The sequence below is a fragment of the Manis pentadactyla genome, chromosome X (assembly GCF_030020395.1).
Source record: "Manis pentadactyla isolate mManPen7 chromosome X, mManPen7.hap1, whole genome shotgun sequence".
NCBI classification, from domain to species: Eukaryota; Metazoa; Chordata; class Mammalia; order Pholidota; family Manidae; genus Manis; species Manis pentadactyla.
In genome coordinates this window covers 49,342,793-49,364,719 of record NC_080038.1, presented here as the reverse complement: position 1 = coordinate 49,364,719, position 21,927 = coordinate 49,342,793, and the positions used below count along the sequence as shown (strand labels likewise).

At 41.3% G+C, this 21,927-nt stretch overlaps 1 protein-coding gene across 1 annotated transcript; it reads left to right on the top strand.

The window, feature by feature from the left end:
• Positions 1-507: 507 nt before the first annotated feature.
• ALAS2 (5'-aminolevulinate synthase 2) lies at positions 508-21,497 on the top strand. Its single transcript, XM_036930858.2, has 11 exons — positions 508-597; positions 5,662-5,857; positions 6,524-6,637; positions 7,455-7,565; positions 9,948-10,170; positions 10,732-10,916; positions 12,703-12,882; positions 15,253-15,417; positions 15,984-16,252; positions 17,325-17,487; positions 21,212-21,497. The coding sequence occupies exons 1-11, from the start codon at positions 538-540 to the stop codon at positions 21,373-21,375; spliced, it is 1,830 nt and encodes a 609-aa protein (XP_036786753.2). The 5' UTR covers positions 508-537; the 3' UTR covers positions 21,376-21,497.
• Positions 21,498-21,927: the final 430 nt, after the last annotated feature.

Genomic DNA, 21,927 nt, shown 5'->3' with positions numbered 1-21,927 from the left:
AATAGTAGCTCTCTTGTGAGGGCCTTATTAGAATGGGCTAAATTAATCCATGTAAAGCACTTAATGAAGGGTCTGGTACACAGTAAGCTGTCAATTAATATTAGCTGTTATTTCTTTGTACCAGGCATTAAGGAAAGTGTTTTCTATACATTATGTTATTGAATTGTTTACAAGCACCTGGTTGTATGGAAGCTAACTGTAAGAAAGCACTTACCATTTGTATTACAGTAGTTTCTGAGTTTTATTGCCCTCCTTTTATAGTTGAGGAAACTTAGGGTCAGAGAGGTGTTTTTACTCAAGGTGCCCTGGCTATATATGGGTGGTCTGATTCCAACGCCCAGCGAGCTCATTTTACTACTCCAGAGGGAAAGGAGAAAAATGTATAGAGGGGAAAGCCAGTGCTGGGTGAGGCGGGAGGCGAGAGGGAATACACTGGGTTTTATCTCTAACAAGCGCCTGAAATACCTTTGGGGCCAAAGCAGGGCCCGGCAAGAAGAAGGCGGAGTGGGTGGAGCTGAGCCAAGGGGGAAAGGATAAATGCCACGTCCTGACCCACACACCCACCATCGTTCGTTCGTCCTCAGTGCAGGGCAACAGGTAAGAGTTGCTTTCAGCCTGATGCCCTCTCTGGTTTGCCTACCCACCTCAAGGCTCCACATGCTGACTCTGGACTGACTAGATCTGACTTTGTTTTTTAGAATCTGTCTCTGTCCTTTTCCTTTTTTCTCTCCCATGACTCTCCTTGTCTTTCCCTGTTTCCAACTTTCTTTTCTTTTTTCTGTTTTCTCTCCTTTGTTAGTTTTTCAAGACAATCACTTGACTTCATCTCTGACACTATTTTTCTCTTATTTTTCCTTTATCTGAGTTCTTCCTCTGTCTTTTTCTCTAAATCTCTCTCTCTCTCTCTCTCTCTACCTTTCCATCTCTTTCTTATACTCTGTACCTCTCAGTATCTGTCTTTTTGTCTCTCTATCCCCTCTCGTCTCTGCCTCCCAGGAAGATATCTTGGTATTTCTTCCAGCAATTTTCCATTCTTCCCTCACTTTGGCATCTTCTCTCTGCTCTGGCTGACAGAAGCTCAATGGGTAAGAGCCTAGCAGGCCAGAGGGAGGGACAGAAAACTGAGGGAATGTGGGGATGATGGGAATGATGAATTGGGTATGGAGAGATTTGAAGGAATTGAGAGATGAATAATTAGCAGAAACAAGGGAAGAAGCTGGAAGATGAATGTTATGTCATTGAAAGGACCTTTGCTGAAAGTCAATAGATTTGTGTTCTCACCCTAATTCACAGTGAGACACTACACAAGTTGTTCACCTTCTGAAAAAAGGGCATGGCCTATGATTCCCACAACCTCTTCTAATTTTTATCTTGTGGTCTTCTAAGTTGTTCTGTTTCTAAGGATTTCTGATTCTCTGATTTCAGGTTTCTAAAATTCTCTATGATTCTTCCATGATGGGTAGAGGGTGCTAGGAATGGTCTGACGCTTCCAACTCCTGAAGAGCAGTGACCACATCCCATCCATACCTAACTGAACCTTGCAAAGCAGGCCACAAAGGGAAAAGAGAGGTCAAGGAATGTGACATTGAGTGGTTTCTGGCATTCTGTTGAGGTAGAGTTGTGGTTGGTCCTTCTGATCTCTGGGACTGCAGATTGGTTGCCAGCATCAGAGAGGAATTTAAAGTGCAGGAAAAATCTTCTAGTAATGATCTGTCATTTGGTCTGAAATATCACCATTATCTCTGAGGGAAAGCATTGTTTTAAGAAGACCCCTGGCAAGGACTGCAACACAATGGGTGAATAAGTTGTTAAATGGTGGAATGAATCAGCAAATGTTCACCAGTGCCTGAAATTCTACTTCAGTTACAAATCTGTTCCTTTGGTAAAGGCATTGGTCACAGTTCAAATCAAATGTCCTGGAAAGGTCCTATTAGTGAAGCAGAGGGGATTGATGTCTGGAGTCAGGCTCTTGGTCAAGAAAATATATAGCAATATTTGAATCATAAATCCATAGTGGCCAAGCTAGTAGACTCTGGAACCAGATTGCCTAGGTTTGAATCCTGGTTATCCTACTTACTAGCTTTATGACCTAGGCAGATCTTAGTCTTTTGGGGCCTCAGTCTCCTCATCTTTGAAATAAGGCTGATATTAGTGTCTACCTCACAGGGTTGTCATGAGGTTTAAATAAGTCAACTCATGTGAAACACTTCCAACAGGGTCTGGCACAGTGAGTACTCTGTGAGTGTTTGACTGTTAGAACCATATGGAATCTATGAAGTCATCTAGTCCAATATCTGAATAGAAACTGAGGCCCAGAGAAGGAAAGTACAGAGCCCAAGTTCACATAGTAAATTGTAACAGAATAAGGGCAAAAATCAGGACTGAGACAAGAATCAGCTTTTCAGACCTGGTCTGGTGTATTTATTCATGATGTGACTTCCCTTTGCCCTACCTTCACTTTCACTATATAGAAAATGTAGAAAGTAAAAATAATAGCTAACACTCTTTCAGTATTTATTCTGGGATAGGCACTTTTATATATACTTTATATAGATTATCTTATTGAATCTTCACAACATCCCTGTGAAGTAGATTGTTCTTATTATTACCTAATTATATATATATATAAGACATAAAGCAGATACATATCTTTTCTAAGTTCTCAGAACTAGTGAGGGGTGGAGCCAGGATTCAAATCCAAGTAGTCTGGCTCCAGAGGCTGTTGATACCCTAAATTGCATAAAATACTTCCTTGATTCAATTTTACTCATTCTAATCTCATAACAGTTAGTGGGATGGAATGGAAACAGAGCCTAAGGTAACTAGACTATGAGGTTATGGGTCATAAAGATGGGCAGGCAGAGTGAGGCAGGAAAAATTCCAGGAAAGGAGCATTAAAATAGAGAAATTGGAACTGAAGTTTGAAAGAACTTGATAATGTAATAAATTCCAATAAATAGTCTGTATTTTCCCAGATCCCTGAAAATATCATGACCAAAAGCCTCTTAGAGATGATGTGATTATAGTGAAAGTCTTCTGCTTTTGTAGTTGGGGGCAGGAGTAGGACTTAATCCACTATCATCCTAAGGTAGGACCAGACTTTGCTTCTAATCTTGGGGTCTTTGCTTTCTGTTACACACCCTAATGTTGTTGTCATTATTGGTGGTGGTGTTGACGTTGGAGAAAGGAGTTGCAGGAGCCTGGAACCTGGCCATCTGCTTTGCCTGTCTCTCCCTGGGCCATCCACCCCTTCTCACTACCAATAGCCAGGGTCAGCCCCAGCCAGATGCTCAGATGTGATTCTAGAAAGGAGCTCCTCTTCTCTTCCACACCCTGGTCTCAGTATGGGGAGTGGTCAGACACCAATAGTGATAAACTCTGTGAACTTTATCTGTGGTCTGCAGGCTCAGCCCCAAGTGCTTTAGCTTTTGCGGGCAGGCAGGGGGAGGGAAATTCTTATCTCCAGATACAAGGTAAGCATTGGATCCAATTCATTACCTACCATATGAGGTAGGCATAATTACCTTACATTTGACAGCTGATGAAAGCTGAGACCCAGAGGGGGGAAATGAGTCTCCAAAAATGTCCAACAGGGAATTGGGAAGTTGCAATTGAAATAAAATATCTAACATTTATTGAAAATATACTATGTGCCAGGCACTCTCCTAAACGCTCAAGATGAGTTTCATTTAGTCCTTTCAACACCCCTTTGCCTTTCCCAATTTCAGGGCCCACATGCCCCGTCCCACATACCAACCTATGTTCCTACAGTAACCTGTTGAGAGTTGGAGGGAGGATGCTCTGGAGTGAACAAGAAGAAGTGATTGTTTTGTGAGTTAGGGGAAGGTACTTGCTCTGTGGGATCTGGAAGGGAGAGGTGTTGCTCTGTAACAGGGTGAAAGAAGGGGTGAAGAAGGTTGCCATATAAGGACAGAGGCACAGGCTTTTCCTGTTCACTTGTTCCTTAAATACAAGGCCCCAAATATTAGAGTTACTGTTAAATTCTATTCAGTAGCTCTCCTGGTGGCGCCAGGGCTATATTCTTTGCATATTCCTCCAAATCTCTCCCGTCATCCTGTGCCATATCAAGTTTGTCTTACCTTCTGACACTGGATCTCCAGTTTGCCCTTTTTCTTTTGATGTTTCTCTTTCTTGCTCTTTCTTTCTCTTTGTATCTCTCAGTTCCCCCTTCATCCCAACCTTCAACCCACCTTAGACAACTCTATCATTTGATCTTGTCTCTACTCCCTTTTCTTTGTTGCTCAGTCTTTCTATCACTTTCCTCAATAGGGAAGAGAAACTCAATAGGGCTGAGTTCCTCTTCCCCCAATTTTTCTTGTTGCTTTCCCCCCAGCCCCCCAATTTCTGGCAGCATTTCTGCTTTACAGTTGTGCCTGACTGACTCTCTGCCCCTGCTGGATTCCCTCCTCTCCTGGTCTCAGTTTTCTGAGTCTTTGTATATTTCTCTATGTTCCTTGATCTCTTCTCATCTTCCTTTTGTGTCCTTCTGTCCATCTGCCTCTGCCTCTACCCTGCTCTGTCACTCAGCCTCTCTTTCATTCTTTCTCTCAACTCAGTCTCTTTCCCTATCTTTCCGTATTTTCCATCACCTTCTTGTTCTCTGCTTTTCTGTATCAGCCTTCCTCTCCCTGTTCTTATCTCTACCCTGTCTCCCTTTTCTCTGACTTTAATCTTTCTACTCAACTACTACCACTGTAACTTTATTTCCTCTCACTTTCCTCCTTTTATCTTTCCTAATTTTTCTTCTTCTGACTCCCATCCCCTACTATTCTCTTTCCCCCATTTGAGCCTCTGTTCATTCATTAATTTACTGCCAAATTCAACAAATATTTATTGACTGCCTACTATGTGTATTTTGTTTCTTCTTTTCTGATCATCTCCCTGTATCCTTTCTCACTTCTGTCTTAGCCTCCACCTTTTTCATTCACTTGTAGACTTGTTTCCTAGACTCATTGTATCTTACTTTCACCTCCTTCTCTAACTGTACTTTTCCAAAAGTAAGCAACAAATCCAAAAACCGAAGACAGTAAAATACCAGCCTGGTAACACATGGTCGGTAGGACCTAGGGCCTGCCATTCTGTATTATTATTTAAATCTACTTAAGCTGGTACCTGTAGCCTCAAGCTCCTTCTCCCTCTCTGGCTGGGCCTGCTCAGGAAACGCTCTGGACTAAAGCCTCAGGAGTCCTGGTCAATGGTATCTGTCTGCATTAGTAGACTGAGTTTTAACTTGGCTCAAACTAATATTCTTAGAAAGATTCTTGCCTTAAGTGTTGGTCAAGGGTTGGTGGGTTACCAACTCTCATCCTGCCACACACAATCCCACTTCAATGATCCTCACTATCACTGAGGGGGTCAGTGGCAGTCTGAATCACAATTCAGGCTTTCTGACTTCCAGTTGGAATTCTTTCCTTCACCCCATTATATAATGTTCAGTTTCCTATTTCTTTCTCTCTGATGTTCTATTGGTGCATTTTAACCTTGAGAAAATTCTTACCCTGGGAGGACAATAAAAGTATTTCTGGTGAGGGCAACAAGCACTGGGTATGAAGCTAAAGGCAAAGGATCAAACACAGGAATGGCCCTTGGTTTTGGCAAGATTTTCATAATGGAATCTCATCTCTTCCACGTCTTTTGTAGGACTTTGGGCTCAAAATGGTGTCAGCAGCCATGTTGTTACAGTGCTGCCCGGTGCTTGCCCAGGGCCCCACAGGCTTCCTGAGCAAGGTGATTAAGACTCACCAGTTTCTGTTTGGTATCGGACGCTGTCCCATCCTGGCCGCCCAAGGACCAACCTGTTCTCAAATCCACCTTAAGGCAACCAAGGCTGGAGGAGGTAAGAAGAGGTTACTGCCAAGTGGGGGAGAATGTCCTGGAAACAAAGTTGCAAGTCATACTAGCCATCCTCACCTAATAATTGGGAAGATTTATGTGAAAAGTACCAAAACAGAATGGGCTGGCCTAAAAATATACCTGGGATCTGACTTCTGCCAGTATCTCTCAAAAGATTCTCACTCTCATGTCCTTCACAGTCATGTGAAGCATGTGAACATGCTCCAGACTCAGCCATGCTGAAACTACTTAAAATTGCCTGGATCAGCTGAATTGTCTTGATCTTCTGTGTCTTTGCTCCTGTGAAATGACCCTTTCCCATAACCTTTACCAAAGTATCTTACATTTCTCATGTGACATTTAAGGTGTGAAGCCTACCTAGACCTCTAGCCTGTGCAATTCCAATTCTGGGTGATATACCCTCCCTCTTCTAGACTTCTACAGCACATTCCTCCCTCCCATCCCAGCACTGTTCATAATATATTTCCAGTGTATGCCATTTCTGCCAGCCTTGGAGGCCCCCTAAGTGCAGGGACCAGACTCATCCATCTCTGTGTCTTCTACCATAGCCTGAGACAGAACTTTGGGATACAGTAAATCTCAGTAATCATTGTTAAACTAAATTTATGGCCAGGAATGCAATGCCATTTACTCTCTTACCTTTGTATAGACTCACTATCTTGGGCCAAGAGCCACTGTCCCTTCATGCTGTCAGAACTCCAGGATGGGAAGAGCAAGATTGTGCAGTGGGCAACTCCAGAAGTCCAGGAAGATGTGAAGACAGGTTGGATTCAGGTTCTACCTCACCCAACCTCTACTCCTAATGCTTGAACTCACTTCATCATAGTCCCGAGCTAGGCTAATCTAAGGGAAGCTAGTACAAATTGTCATGGAAAGTCCAGTCTTTTCTAGGGGAACCATGGTAGGCAATAGCTTACACTGTACACTGAAATGCACCCTATCCAACACATATACATGCATTAGCTCCTGTAACTTTTTAACCATTAGTCTAAAATGAGCCCTCTAGAGTTCTTCCTCCTCCTCCCTCCCAAGTGGCTAAATAGATCTCAGCAGGCCGAGTTCCCACATTTAAGCAGTACCATTCTATGACAATCTGGATTTGCGTGAAAGAGTAAGTATTAGAAGCAGGTACATCCTTTAGAAGGGTATGGAGCCCCAGGTCAATTCAGCTGGTGCATACCACTCAAGATAATCACACTTAGAGATGACCACACTGTTGACATCTTTCATAGGTGCTTTTGGTATATCATTAAGGGTAAAAATTCCAAAACTGAACTTTAATGACATTCAGAGAAGAGTGAGGTACACTGCCCTGCATCTACTTCCCAAGTGCAAGACCTAGGGTGACTACTACAGTTACCACATCCAAGGGGAAGTCCTGCGGGGAGAAGTGTGATTCACCTAATGGAAGGTTTCCTGACATAGGAATCTCCAGCAGGATATGTCTTTGTTCTCCCAGAAGCTTCCCTACTTCATAAACTTGAATTTTCATATGTTGTATTGAGTTTTAAAAGGACAGCACACGCTTTCTTTCCCCCCCGCCCCCATTCATGGCCAATGAATCTCACACTCTCTCTCAGACCTTCCCATCTCTCTGGCCTCAACCAACCTGAGGAAGACATTCTCCAGTCCCCAGGAGTCAGAACAAATTTCAGAAAAGGTCATACATCTGATTCAAAACAACATGGCTGGTGAGTTTGCTCAAGTAGAAATAAAGGGGTTAAGAAATTTGGAAGTTGTGCTGAAAGGGCATCTAACACAGTAGAGGAAATGGCAAGAAAGCACTTTGGAACCAAAGGGAGTATAATGCTGGCACTTGCTGGCTCTGTGTGCTTTGGCAAGTAAATTACTCCCCTTCAGTGGGATTTTAATACCTGTCTCAACAGTTTATCATGAGGAGGAAATAAAAGTACATCTATGGAAGTGTTTCTAGCTTGTTATGAGGCCTCATTAAATATTAGGCTTATTCCTCTTATTTCTTCTCCATGCTTCCCTCAAAAACTCTCATTTTTCATAGAGAGCCTTTTCCCCTCTCTTGTATGTGTTTATTAATATTCATTTTTCATAATAGAATGTTTTATTTTCTAAATATGAGAAATACATTGTAAAATATTTTTCAACAGATACAGAAAAGTACAGAGAGAAATTCAAATCATTCAGAGTTCCACTATCCACCATTAACTTTTTGTTATATTTTCTTCCAGATATTTTCCTATGACTAAACACAATCACACACACACACACACACACACACACACACACACACACACACACACACCTCCTTACACTCTCCTCCACACATTTTAATAAAAATGTGATCTTATTTTATTCAGAATTTGTTATTTTGTTTTGTTCACTTGTGAGTATGTCATGAGCATCATTCCATGTCCCTAAACTTAGAGCTGCATAATAATTATGAATGGTTGAAGTGTGTTCTGTAGCATAGATGCAACATCATTCAGTTATTCAAGAACTATAATTCAGGTTATTATTTCTAATTTTGTGTGTGTATTCTTCCAGTTTATATTGTATGTTGGCTTTATATACATATAAATGTACCCAAGATAAAATATAGTATTATCTTAGATTTAGTATGGATATACTAGAGATTATTTAGCTATTCCTGTACTGGGTTGTTTCCAATGTTTCCTATTACAAACAATGGTGCAACAAACATCCTTGAATGTACCTCTTCACGCACATAGGTGTTTCTGTAGGATAGACACTAAGAGGTGGGAATTCTCAGAGTGTCAGGGTATGTATATTTTCAATATTAAGAAATACTGCCAATTGATTCTCCAAAGTGGCAAAGTGGTGCATCAGTTATCAAGGAGAGTATCCATATGCTCATATCCTCTCCAACACTTGATATTATCAAAATTAAAGTCTTTAGTAACTGATGGGTGAAAATTTGTTTTCTAAAGTTTGATTTTTCCTTTATTAAGCATCTTTTCCTACACTTACTGAATTTACTTTCTTTGCCCATTTTTCTACTGGATTTAAATTTTTTAATAGTAATTCTTCAGAGTTTAAAAAAATTAATTCTGGATATCAATCATTTTTTGTTAGTGTGCTACAAATACTTCTATAGGTATATCAGTGTGTGCATTTTAAAAATTATTGAGACATATTTCCAAACATCCCTACAGCAAAGATGTAACCAACTCACACCTCTACCACATAAATTGCCATCTGCAACAATCATGATTTCTATCTTATGTATAGAATCCTAGAGTATGACAAGCCCTTTGGCATACAATATTTCAATTTATTGTGAAAATAGGGTTGCTCCATTTTGTAGTACTACTGGTTAAAGAAGTGGACTCTAAGTCACTTACTTGTAGCATGACCTTGGGCAAGTTAACTAACCTCTCTATGCTTTGGTTTCCTCATCTACAAAATGGAGATACTAATAATAAATGAAATAATATTTATAAAGTTCCTAAGAGAAGGCATTACATGTAACAGGCACTCATTAAATGTTGGCCATAATGATATAATTAAATGCTATTATTATTACTATTACTACTACTTCTACTATTGCTATAGTCATAATGATAATACTAAGCACAAAACATATACCAGTTTGGATGTAATACATTCTGTTAGTCATCAGATGCTCCCAATTCTGCAAGGAATGTATTATTAGCCTCATTGTACAGATGAGGAAATTAAAACTAAGACAGGATTCATGACTTGTTCAAGGTCACAAAATCAGAAAGTGGCAGAGTAAAGACTAGAAACTAGATTTGTCAATACTCTTTCCACTGAAACTGAACATAGTGATTCCAGTAAGGATGCTGCCACACTAACCTTGCAAGAGATGAGGACTTGCATGGCATAGGAAACCTGAGTGAATATATGAATAAATTACTGAGTGAATGAGCCAGAGAGTAAGCAACAGGATGGTTGAATGAAGTAGTGGTGAGTTAATGTGGCCCAAGAAGTTAAAAACTGATCAAATAAATGAATAAACAGAAACTGGAGAACTCAAAACAACAGTATGAATAAAATATGGACTAGCCAGGAAGTGATTTAAAATTAATTCTTTTTGCCCCATCTTACTTCTGTAGGAAACCATGTATTTGGTTATGACCAGTTTTTTAGGGACAAGATCATGGAGAAGAAACAGGACCACACCTATCGTGTGTTCAAGACTGTGAACCGCTGGGCAGATGCATACCCCTTTGCCCAACACTTCTCTGAGGCATCTATGGCTTCAAAAGATGTGTCTGTCTGGTGCAGTAATGACTACCTGGGCATGAGCCGGCACCCTCAGGTTTTGCAAGCCACACAGTGAGTAGTAGGGTCTGGGCCGTGAGCTGTGGGACAGATCCAAGGAAGAGTCAAAGCCACACATGGATGGAAAAGGCAGAGATGGCAGTGGAAACCTGGACTCCACCCACTACCCTTTTTGTCCAAGGTTCTCCAGCATTTCAATTCCTCAGATATTAATTAAGTCAGTCAATGAACCATGTTTTCCAAACTCTTGGGTCTCCAGAGCTATGGAGCAGAAGATGGGAGACCAAGTAAGGCTCACTCTCCATGAGCTCTTACTCTGGCTGTGGAATGAATATTGGCAGGGATGGTATGTGACCTCTTCTAGAAGGTCTTCCAAGCTCTTCAAGTCCAACCTAGCTTCTCCCCACAACCTTGGGTGCCTTCAGCCTGAGAAAGAGGGTCCATGTCTCCCCATTATTCCCATCATGTCCTCTACTTTGTCACATAGAACCCAGCTTATATAGGTTCACTCAATCAATACTGACTCCCAGCAAGGAAGACAAATCTGTTCAGTTCTTCAGTGTCTGACACAGGTTTCTGCTTCTCCTTGAATCCCTTCTGTTTTCCACTGGCCAGGGAGACCCTGCAGCGTCATGGAGCTGGAGCTGGTGGTACTCGCAACATCTCGGGTACCAGTAAGTTTCATGTGGAGCTGGAGGAGGAGCTGGCTAAGCTGCACCAGAAGGACTCAGCCCTGCTCTTTTCTTCCTGCTTTGTGGCCAATGACTCTACTCTTTTCACCTTAGCCAAGATCCTGCCAGGTAAGCCTGGGGCCTGAGCTTTGTTCAGAGTTGGAGTTGGTATCCTGCACTACAGCATATGGTCTCACTCCCTCCATCATTCCTTCCCTCTATTCTGAGTTCACTTTTTCCTATTGCCCTTCCTTATTACTCACCTTGTATTACTCAGCAATGATCAATATATTCTTCTCCTTCCTCCATTTCTGCAATTAGGTTTTAGAACACTACTGAGGAATATCACCCAACATCACAAAAGGGTAACACCATAAATTTTTCACCTCCTGACTTAATTGGGCTCTTAACATTCATTAACAGTCCTCTAATGTCCTACATCAGCTTCTAAAACCTGTGACTACCTCCTTATTTACTCTTAGTAAATAACACCACATCTTGCCTGACTTTCTTTAATTTATAGCCCACCAAACTTACAAATTTATCAGACTGTACATCCACATTTCTTTCTTTCTTTAATTTTACAATTTGAAGGCATATCTGTCCTATTCCTAAACCCAATACCTTTAATTGTACATTGAATCCCATCTTTCCACTTTCTACAGGCAGTGATGCTCTCAACTCATATGCCTGTTGTCCTTCCATCACAGTCCAAACCCTGTAGGATAAAACTCTCTACCACATCTATGTCAATCTTGGGCTTATATAATTGCTTAGATTGTTCCTAATCTCTACCAGGTCCTCTATGCTGTCTGGCGATCCAGTTTCCATGGTCATCTGTCCTAGTCTCCAAGGTAGCTTTGCCAAACCCCCAACTTTCTCAGCTTTCTCAAATCTCCACCTAATCCGCACCCACAACAGATGACCTCACCTCCTACTGCACTGAACAGAAGACCTCAGAGAGCAATTTCTTCAACTCCTTGCCACAAACTACTCACAAATTCACAAGCATCTCCACATGTTCCCTCTTCAGTCCTTCGCTCCTGTCATAGCCCTTTTCATGTTAACTAATCCTTCTGCTGATGCTCTATGTCCCATTTCCTTCTATCTGCTCAGGAAGTTTAATATTAAAATTCCCTCTCTCCCTCTCCTTAAACATGTTGAAGTCTCTTGCATCTCAAAAAACCATTTCCCTTCATCACTCTCTAGCTACTGCTCTCTCTCCTCCCTATAACAGACATCTTTGGGAATTTTTTCAGTAAACCACACCCCCTTCTCAACCATTAGAATTCAACTTCTTTCCATTTCCATTGCCACCATCCTAGCCTAGAGGAATATCATTTTCTGATTTCACCTTTTCCTTCCTACATCCTATTCTTCACAGCAGTCAGAATATTTTTAAATACAAACTTATCTTTGTTACTCTCCTGCCCAAAACTTTAATATATCCCCAGTGCCTTAGAACCAATTGCATATTCTTATCATGCATTTTAAGGGCCTCAATAATCTGGCCCCTACCTACTTCTTCATCCTTACCTTTTGACACTCCTCCTCTCACTCTTTCATTCAGTAATATATTCACTGACATACAAATTTACTCACTTATAAATCAGTTATTTATTCATCTATCCATTCAGAAATGTTTGTTTAGCCTCTACTGTATACTTAACCTTTCCAGAGACAGAAAGATAAAAAGATGTGGTTCCTGCTCTCAAAAAACTTCCAGTCTATTTGTCCTTCACAGAAGGTCTTCCAGGAAGTCATGTCTGATTTCATCAGATAGAAGTGATCACTTACTCTAATGAAAGGGCACAGTTCCTTGATGTTAGTGCAATTTGGGGGGCTAGGATCAGTCCAGAGGTTGAAAAGCGAATATTGGGACAAAAGCTTAACAGCTATGTATCTGGTTCCTCAGGGTGTGAGATTTACTCAGATGCAGGCAACCATGCGTCAATGATCCAAGGTATCCGCAACAGTGGAGCAGCCAAGTTTGTCTTTAGGCACAATGATCCTGACCACCTGAAGAAACTTCTAAAGAAGTCCAACCCTGAGACACCCAAAATTGTGGCCTTTGAGACTGTTCATTCCATGGATGGTACGTAAATGTATGACTGTATATTTACTATTGATAACACAAAAACCATGATGATAATGATAACAGTGTTTATAGAGTGCATATTACTAGTATTTTACATGTATTGATTCACTTAATCTTCACAATTCTATAAGGTGGGTGCTATTATTATTTTTTTATTTACATGAGGAAACTGAAACATAAATAAGTGAAGTAACTTGCCCAAGGTCACACAGCCAGCAAATGACAAAGGATGAAGCCAGCTACTATTCTGATCTTATAGGTTAAGGAATTAAAGGTCAAAGACAGCACCCAATTTGTTTTGGTCACTCAATAAACTGATGCCAAAGTGAGTATTTGCACCCGAGGATGTATGGCTCCAATTCCTTCACATGACACAGCCCCAATTAGAAATGACATGCAAATCAATTACCCTAGTGTCTGGTTTCTGCAATGGAAAATTTCACAAACCATTGCCTCAGAGTTTTTTCAAGGTCTAGTATGAAGCATTAGAATCAAAAGAGGTATTCAAGTCAAACGAACCTGGGTTCAAATCCCACCCTGGAAGTTACTTGCTCTATGACCTTAGGTTACTCTTTAACTCTGAGCCTCAATTTTCCCCAGGGTAAAGTATCTGGCTTTAAGAATTAGAAATGATGAAAGCCATTCCATTTATTATGATCTAAATAGAAATAAATGACCCTTGTCTTCCTACTTCTTTTCTTCCAACTGAAACAATGTCTAAATCATTCTATTGTTTCCCCTCTTGAGCAGAAATCCTGTGCTTTTAGGCATCAATTTCTAGATTTATTAAGGGAAGAGGTCCTTACTTCATTTCGATTTGTCACTTTTCCAACTAAAACAAAGGAGAGTCCATAATATTCCCTGGTTTAGTCAATATAAGTGCCACCAGCATCATATAATGGTGATGCACAGGCTTTGGAACCAGACTATGCATGTTCATATCCCAGCATGACAGCTTACTAGTGTGGGTAGGTTTCTTAATTGCTCTGTATCAGTTGCCTTATTTGAAAAATGGAGGTGGTTATAAGACAGTAGCTGTGAGAATTAATATATGTGAAGGACTCGTGTGCACTCCCACATTTCTGTAAATAGCAAAAAAGTAAAACCATCCCATGATTATATTTCTACAACTGAGACTACTCTAATTCATTATTTTTCTAGTAGAAACCATGTTGGGAATATTCTACTTCCTTACATTTGCAAATGAATAGTTCCTTATTTTGTTGGTGGAAACTCTACCTAAACTGTCAATCCTAGGGCTGAATTTCTCCCATTGAAATGATGCTTGAGCTATCATACTGTTCTTTTTGTCTTGGACTCTACTTCCTGTAGTTGTCTCCACCTCATGTTGTCCGATCAGTTGCTCACATTCTTTAGTCCTAAACTGGAGCTCCTATTCCCACCTGAAGAAGTTTCTTCTGTATTCAACTCTCTGCACCTCAGCAGTTTCCAGGGACGGGGACTGGCAGAAGGTGTGATTCTTGACTATGCAGAGTGGCCATAAAGTCTATATATGAGATTCACAGCCATGTGAAGACCTTATAACTATCAGCATAGAAGATGCTTAGAATAACATGGGAAAATGGTAAATCTGTATGGAAAATGGAGAGGAACATACATATTATTTATAATTCCCTTTAATTTGATAGATTAAGACTGAGACTGTGGGAGGGTGCCCTCAGATAACAACATTGACAGAGATGAGAAATACACTCCCACAGAGACACAGAAAAGACAGAGACAAAGGCAGAAAGAAACTCAGAAAAAGACACAAAGGAACAGGGAAAGAATCTGAAGCAGAGAGACAGATAGGAAGACAGAAAGGGACATGAAGAGTGAGAAACAGAGAAGCAGAGGGTGAGAGACAAGAGGGGAGAAGGGGAGAGAAAATATAAAAACAAAGAGACAGAAAAATACACATAGAAACAAAGATGGAAATGGCCACAAAAAGCGAGACAGGGATGGAAAGCCAAAAAGACAGATACAGGGTACCAGTGAAGAATGAAGATATTGACAGCATTATCAACAGCACCTGGCTCAATGAGTGAGTGGGATCTGAAATCAGGACTGCATTAACTTGGAGCAAGAGGTGACTTTTTTCAATTTATTTAAACAAAGTCATCATATAGGCTAGTGCCAACCCTAGATGAAAATACGCAGACTTGTAAGGAAAAAAACAAGGGAAGCAAAGAGAGGCTGGAAAATGGCATAAACAAGAAGACAGATATTGTCAGAATAAAGTTAAAATAGAAAGATAGACAGGCAAGCCTTGATCTCAAGCTGGGAAACACACACACACAGTTCCATACTGGAGATGGAGCTGGAAAAGGGTTATGATCTACCTCTATTCCTTGGCTTTTTGCTCAGGTGCCATCTGTCCCCTTGAGGAGTTGTGTGATGTGGCCCACCAGTATGGAGCTCTGACCTTTGTGGATGAGGTTCATGCTGTAGGACTGTATGGGTCCCGGGGTGCTGGGATCGGGGAGCGTGATGGAATTATGCACAAGATAGACATCATTTCTGGAACTCTTGGTGAGTGCCTTAGACTGCCCTTATACACAAATACAGAAAGGAGGCCCCCTACAAGACCCTTTTCTTCCTCTTCCCCAAAGTTGCAGTAGCTATTTGGGTAGAATTAACAGCCACAGTCTGCAGAACTCCTGGATTCCTTAATTCATTTTCATTCCACTGTAGAGCTACTGAGAAAATCTGAAAAGGTTTTCTTGAGAAGACCTTTGAGCTGGGCCAAATAGCCAGGTTCAACTCAGTAAGTAGAGAGTTGTGGTTCTAAAATCCTACCTCACCTTAGCCCCAAGCTTCATCTTAGCTCCACTTTGGGGCCTAACCAGCTGGAAGGTCCCCACCCAGCTCCTGCCTATCTAGTCTTTGCATACGGCAAACCTTAAAAGCCCTATCTCAGCAGCAGAGTTATCAGCTCTGTCTGTCTTGTCATGGATAGAAGAGATGAGCAGAGGCCTGGGAAGGGAGTCTAGAGTTCCAGCTTTTGGTGCACTTCCTTGTGTTACCTGGGGCATGATCCTATTCTTCTGGGGATTCATAATGGGGTCTGTACACATCTTTCTTCTCCCTGTATCCAGGCAAGGCCTTTGGCTGTGTGGGTGGCTACATTGCCAGCACTCGTGACTTGGTGGACATGGTGCGCTCCTATGCTGCTGGCTTCATCTTCACCACTTCCTTGCCTCCTATGGTGCTCTCTGGGGCTCTGGAATCTGTGCGGCTGCTCAAGGGAGAGGAGGGTCAAGCCTTGAGGCGAGCCCACCAGCGTAATGTCAAGCATATGCGCCAGCTACTAATGGACAGGGGCCTTCCTGTCATCCCCTGCCCCAGCCACATCATCCCCATCCGGGTGAGAGCCCCACCCAGCCCATTGCCCTCCCCACCTCTCTTTTCTCAGTATTCCCAGACCCAGGAAACTGACACCTGCTCCTGTCATTAATTCTGTTTTCCTGTTATTCCCAGCTTTGTTATCTTCTTTGAAAAATTATCAGCTATTCTGTATTAATCAGTTATTGAAGAAAAATTTTCCCTTAGCTATTATCTCATGCTTATTAAACAGTCCTGACCCTGACAATACTGAGTATGCATGACCTATAATTCATTGTTTTTCAAATTGGGGATTGACCATTAGGGAGTCATGATATCAGTTTAGGGGGTTATGATTAGCATTAAAAAATTGAAGAGAATAGAAAGTGTTAGAGTACATGACACATTGTAAAGGTACCATTTTATGAGAAATTTCAGTTTTGTATATTTGTATATGTACATGTATGTGTGTATGTATATATGTATAGGATGGTCATGGTATGAAATATATTTCTTACTGAGAATTGAAGTCAGAACATATAAAATCAAAAGCCATGGAACTAGATGCTATTTTGGATTCCCAATTGCATTTGAGTATCTATTACCTTTAAAAATGAAATGTTACATCTTTCTTAAGTGACATCTATTTGTGTGTGTTGGTAAACCTAGATGTGGGAAGGACGCCTTTTTTGAGTTTTACAGACATAAAATAGTCACTGCTCCTTAGGCTAACCCAATATTCCCTTGAAAGAATGCTTTTGTTAATATCTATTTTCTTGTATTAACCCAGTGACAGTACCCCAGAGGTGACTTGGGGGGGGTTATCCTCTTGCCCAGAACTACCTCAAGTTAACATACTAGCTAAGTAAAACCACTGTGCATGCTCTACAAACAGCTTTAAGACAAGGTCCCTAGCACCGCCTCCATCCCACCCCCTTTAAATTTGACTGCTACCTCTGAGCAACTTCCTAACAGAATTTCTGGAGTTTCCACTAAGCCTCTTATGAAAACATCTGTTCCATAATTCAGTAGCATTCCTTGATTTGGTGCTTAATAGAGCTGGTAATAATGGGGCCAGGGTGACAGATACTGATAGGCCTTTCTCCTGAGCCTAGGTGAGTGATGCAGCTCTGAATAGCAAGATATGTGATCTCCTGCTCTCCAAGCATGGCATCTATGTGCAGGCCATCAACTACCCAACTGTCCCTCGGGGTGAGGAGCTGCTGCGCCTGGCACCCTCCCCCCACCACAGCCCTCAGATGATGGAAGACTTTGTGGGTAAGTCCTCAACATGGGTGCCTATAGCACCGTCCCTCCCTTCAACTCCAGGATCTGAAGAAGTTGAGAGAGTAGATGCTATTCAGTTTAAATATATATTTCTGGAACATCAATTCTGTGCCAGACCCTATATTAGGGTCATAAATGAATAAGAAACAGTCCTTAGACTTGTAGAGCTCTAATTTGGTTCAGAAGGACATAGCAAACACAATGACTTCAAGAGATGATCAAAGTTAAACAAAGACAGTGCAGGGGGTAGCTGTTGGAGCAGAGAAGAGGGGCCTAACACAACTTGTGGGATTCCTGGCAGGATTCCTAGTGGAGGTGACACCTGAATCTTGCAAGGTGAGTGGTATTGCATCAAGAGAAGAAAGAGAGTGTGGAAGGGGTATTCCTTACAAGGAAAGAGGAAGAAAGGCAAGGAGGAGGGTGAGAAGCAGCCTAGAATATATCAAGAAAAATAAGCAGGTGTTACTGGATGGTAGTGTAGTAGGAATGGAGTAGGGTAGAGGAATATCTATGAGTCTGCAAAGATAACACAAGATGGGCTGGATTTAGAAGCTTGTAGAGCTGACTGAGTAGTGCGGCTTTTATCCTGAAACATTCCAGTTTAGTCAACTCACCTATTAACTGGACTCCTGTTGGGTGAAATTTTTAGCTTAGGGCCTGGCATAAAGCAGGTGCTCATTCCAGGTCAGTTGGATAAAAGACATGTATGAAGTTCATGGTCTAGCAGAGGAGACAGACATACACATGGATGATACTGGTCCAGTGTGATGAGCTCCAGTGCTGTGGGAACTGAAGGGACAGTATACATTTATAGCTGGAGAGGATAGGAAGGATGAAATTAAGGCAGATTTGTGAGTGAGAAAATCCTTATGCTGCACCTTGATGTATATCTCGTATGGTGTAAGGACATTCCAGAATAAGGGAATTCTATGAGCAAGGACCTAGAGATAGGAAAGCAGAAAATTTTCTATTTGGCAATAGTCATTCTGTTTCTCTGGACCATGGGCAATATGAGAGTTCAAGGAAGACAAGATAGATAGGTACCATTCATTCACTCATTCATTCAAGAATATTGAATAATGCTAACATTTATTAAGTACTTACCATGTGCCAAGCACTATTTCAAACACTTTATTAACTCATCTAATCCTCATGGCATAGAGATACTATTATTAGCTTTTCCATTTTATATATGTGGAAACTGAGTCATTCAAATATATAGTAACTGATCCAGAGTCATACAGCTCCTAAATTTGAACTGGGAAGTCTGTCCATAGTTATAATCACTAGGACTATTACCTCTCTGAGCTGATGGTTCAGACTTCTGGACCTTTTGCTTAGTCCTCTCAATTGCTCTGTTCTTCAATTATAGAGCTCTCAATACTCTCAGTTCTCTGAGTGTCCATTTATGTTGGGCTTTTGCAAGAAAGAAATATGAGAGGCATCCACCATGACTCCACTAATCCTTCAAACCTCACAGCTAAACCATCTTGAAATTCTGCAAATGTTCTCTACAATCTCTTTCAAAACTGCTCTTTTCTCCATTTCCACGTTTTAATCCACGTCAATGTGATTTCTTCCTAGTTTTCCAGCTCCTCTCTTGCTTTGTTTTAATCCCTTCTCTATACTGACCACCAGAGGGATTTTTCTTTAACCTCTTCATGATTCCTTAAAGTCTAGGCTAGAGCAGTGGCCTCCAAGGTAAGGTATGCAAAATGATCATAGGCTGAGGGGGTTTCTTGGAATTTTGTTTACTTCTTTTCTTAAAATAGGATATTAAGCATTATTGATGTTGATCCTTAATATATGATACACATATTCAGTATATATACAAATATACATAGATGTGGAGGTACATGCTAAAACATTTGTGCTGATAATGTATAGTCCAAAATTTGGAGACCGTTGGCCTGCAGAACAGTCAAAGTTCCTTGGCATGGCATTCAGTGCCTTCAACGTGGTGATCTCTATGTTCTCATCTCTTGCTGACATTCAATTTATTTTTCCAGCTAAATGGAATGACTTGCAGTTCCCACATTTTGCTCTACTCTTTATCTCTAGGACCTTGCTAATCATGGTCCCTTCTGACTGGAATGCTCTCCCTCACCACTTCCTCTGGCTTACTTCATCTTTCAGACTTAATCAGGCATCCTTTCATTAATACTTTCAATAAATATTTATTGAGTATATACTGTGTGCTAGACACTGTTCTAAGTGCTGGAGAGCCAATAGTAAACAAAACAGACTCAAAATCCCTATCCTTCTGGAGCTTACATTCTAGTGGAAGGAAATAGTAAAAAATTAAATAAATAAAACTTTAATAAATACCCAAATTATATAGCATGTTAGTTCTGAGAGCTATGGAAAAAAATCAAGCAGGGTAAGAATAGGAAGTGTTGGCAGTGGGGGAAGGGGCTAGTTTGTAGGATTGTAACATTAAATGAAGTGTTAAGGGTAGGGACCATTGAGGTGACTCTTGAGCAGATATGAAGGAACTGAAGGACTTAGGTGGGCAGATACCTAAGGGAAGGGCATCCCAGGCAGAATGAACAGTTTAAAGCAGGGAAGACCTTAACACAGGAAATTCCTTCCATATTTGAGGAAAAATGAGATGAGAGTGGATTGAATGGTATAAGCAATAGGGGGAAAATAATAGAAAATTGAGGAGGGGCAATGTGAGGCCAGACTGCATAGGGTACTGTAGGCCACTGGAAGGATTTTCTCTTTAACTCTGAAATTGAGAGCCTTGTGAAGGATTTGAAGAGTGACATATGACTCAGGTAACAGAACTGCTTTAAATTCTATGTTGAGAATAGACTGAAAGGGATAAAGAGTGGAAGCAGGGAGATCCATTAGTGGCTTCTGTAATATTCCAGGTAAAAGTTGATGGTAAGCTCAGATCTGATGACATATTGTAAGTGATGAGAAGTTGGTAGCCAATAGTATCTGCTGATAGACTGGATGTGTGATAGGAGAAAAAGAGAAAAATAAAGGATGCTTCTAAAACTTTTGGATTGAGCACCTGGAATGGCCATCAACTAAGATGGGTAAGGCTGAAAGCAGAGTAGGTAGAAGGTAGGGAAATCAGCACAGTTGTGGTCATGTTTAGTTAGAGATGCCTATTAGACATCCAGGTGGAGATATAGAAAGGCAATTAGACTTATGGGTCTAGAATTCAGGAGAGAGGTCTGGGATGAGATGAAAAGTTCAGAATCATCAACATATAACAGTGTTTAAAGCCATGACACGAGACCACCTAAGGAGTGAGCCAAGACAGAGTCTCAGCACATAGCCTGAGGCATTTCCAACAGTCGGATCAATTTTCCACACACTCCAGGAACACACACAGGCTCCCAGGTCACAACAGTGATGACACTGTGTGGCTATGGTTACTGACATCTTCACCAGGCTGAGCTTCCAAGCAAATGGATTCATTCTTGGGCACAGCTTGCTCTATACTTAGGAAGTGGTCCAGGCCAAGCCAGTAGAGTTTCAAATTGTGTGGAATGAGTACTTTCCAAACTTTTATACATCATAGCACTCATACAAAAATAGTAACATTTACAGCACACAGTAGAGCAAACACAGGAAGCTACTTCAGGTTCTGAGATATCTTGAAGGGTTGAGGGGATCAGTATCTTGGCAAATCTGTCCTGTCATACAGGAATTAAGACTGAATCTAACCAATTCTTTCCTTCCCCTTCCCCACCTTCAGAGAAGCTCCTGGTAGCCTGGACTGAAGTGGGGCTGCCCCTCCAGGATGTGTCTATGGCTGCCTGCAATTTTTGTCACCGTCCTGTGCACTTTGAGCTTATGAGTGAGTGGGAACGTTCCTACTTTGGGAACATGGGGCCCCAGTATGTCACCACCTATGCCTGAGAAGCCAGCTGCCTTACATCCCCACCCCACTTGCACTTCACCTATGACTGGGCCTCCTCCTGTCCTCTGCTTTGTTGTATGCCTCTAGCTGACTTGAGTCTGAAAATAAAGAGCAAACTACAGCATCTGTAGCCCTTTGTTAGAGAACAGGCAACTGCACTACACCTGACTCCCTCAGACAAGTGGCAGAGACATGAGGAAACCACAAATCACTTGTTGGTCTGACCATCCTCGTTTACTGATAGGGAAACCAAGATCCAGAAAGAGGAAGATAGCCAAAAACTATACAATGATTTGCACAAAGATCCAGGATATTTGGCAGGTTTACTTGAAATGGCTCTTTCCCAATGGTTTCAATAAAAATCTAGGGATTGACTCTTCACTGGTAGACTTGGAAACCAGGGCCCATGTAACCTCTGTAAGGAGTCAGCTCTAACTAAACTGCTTGGGGGAGATAAATGGTTCCCCAAGACTTCAGAAGTATTTTCCAGCAGAGAAAATGGATGTCCTCTTTCCTTCCCACAATACCTTATCGAATACCACTCACCAGTT

Coding starts and splice junctions, on each gene's coding strand:
- ALAS2 (XM_036930858.2), top strand. CDS start 538: ATGCCACGTCCTGACCCACACACCCACCATCGTTCGTTCGTCCTCAGT. Junction 16,253..17,324: donor GCCACATCATCCCCATCCGG/GTGAGAGCCCCA, acceptor TCCTGAGCCTAG/GTGAGTGATGCAGCTCTGAA. Junction 17,488..21,211: donor GATGATGGAAGACTTTGTGG/GTAAGTCCTCAA, acceptor CCCCACCTTCAG/AGAAGCTCCTGGTAGCCTGG.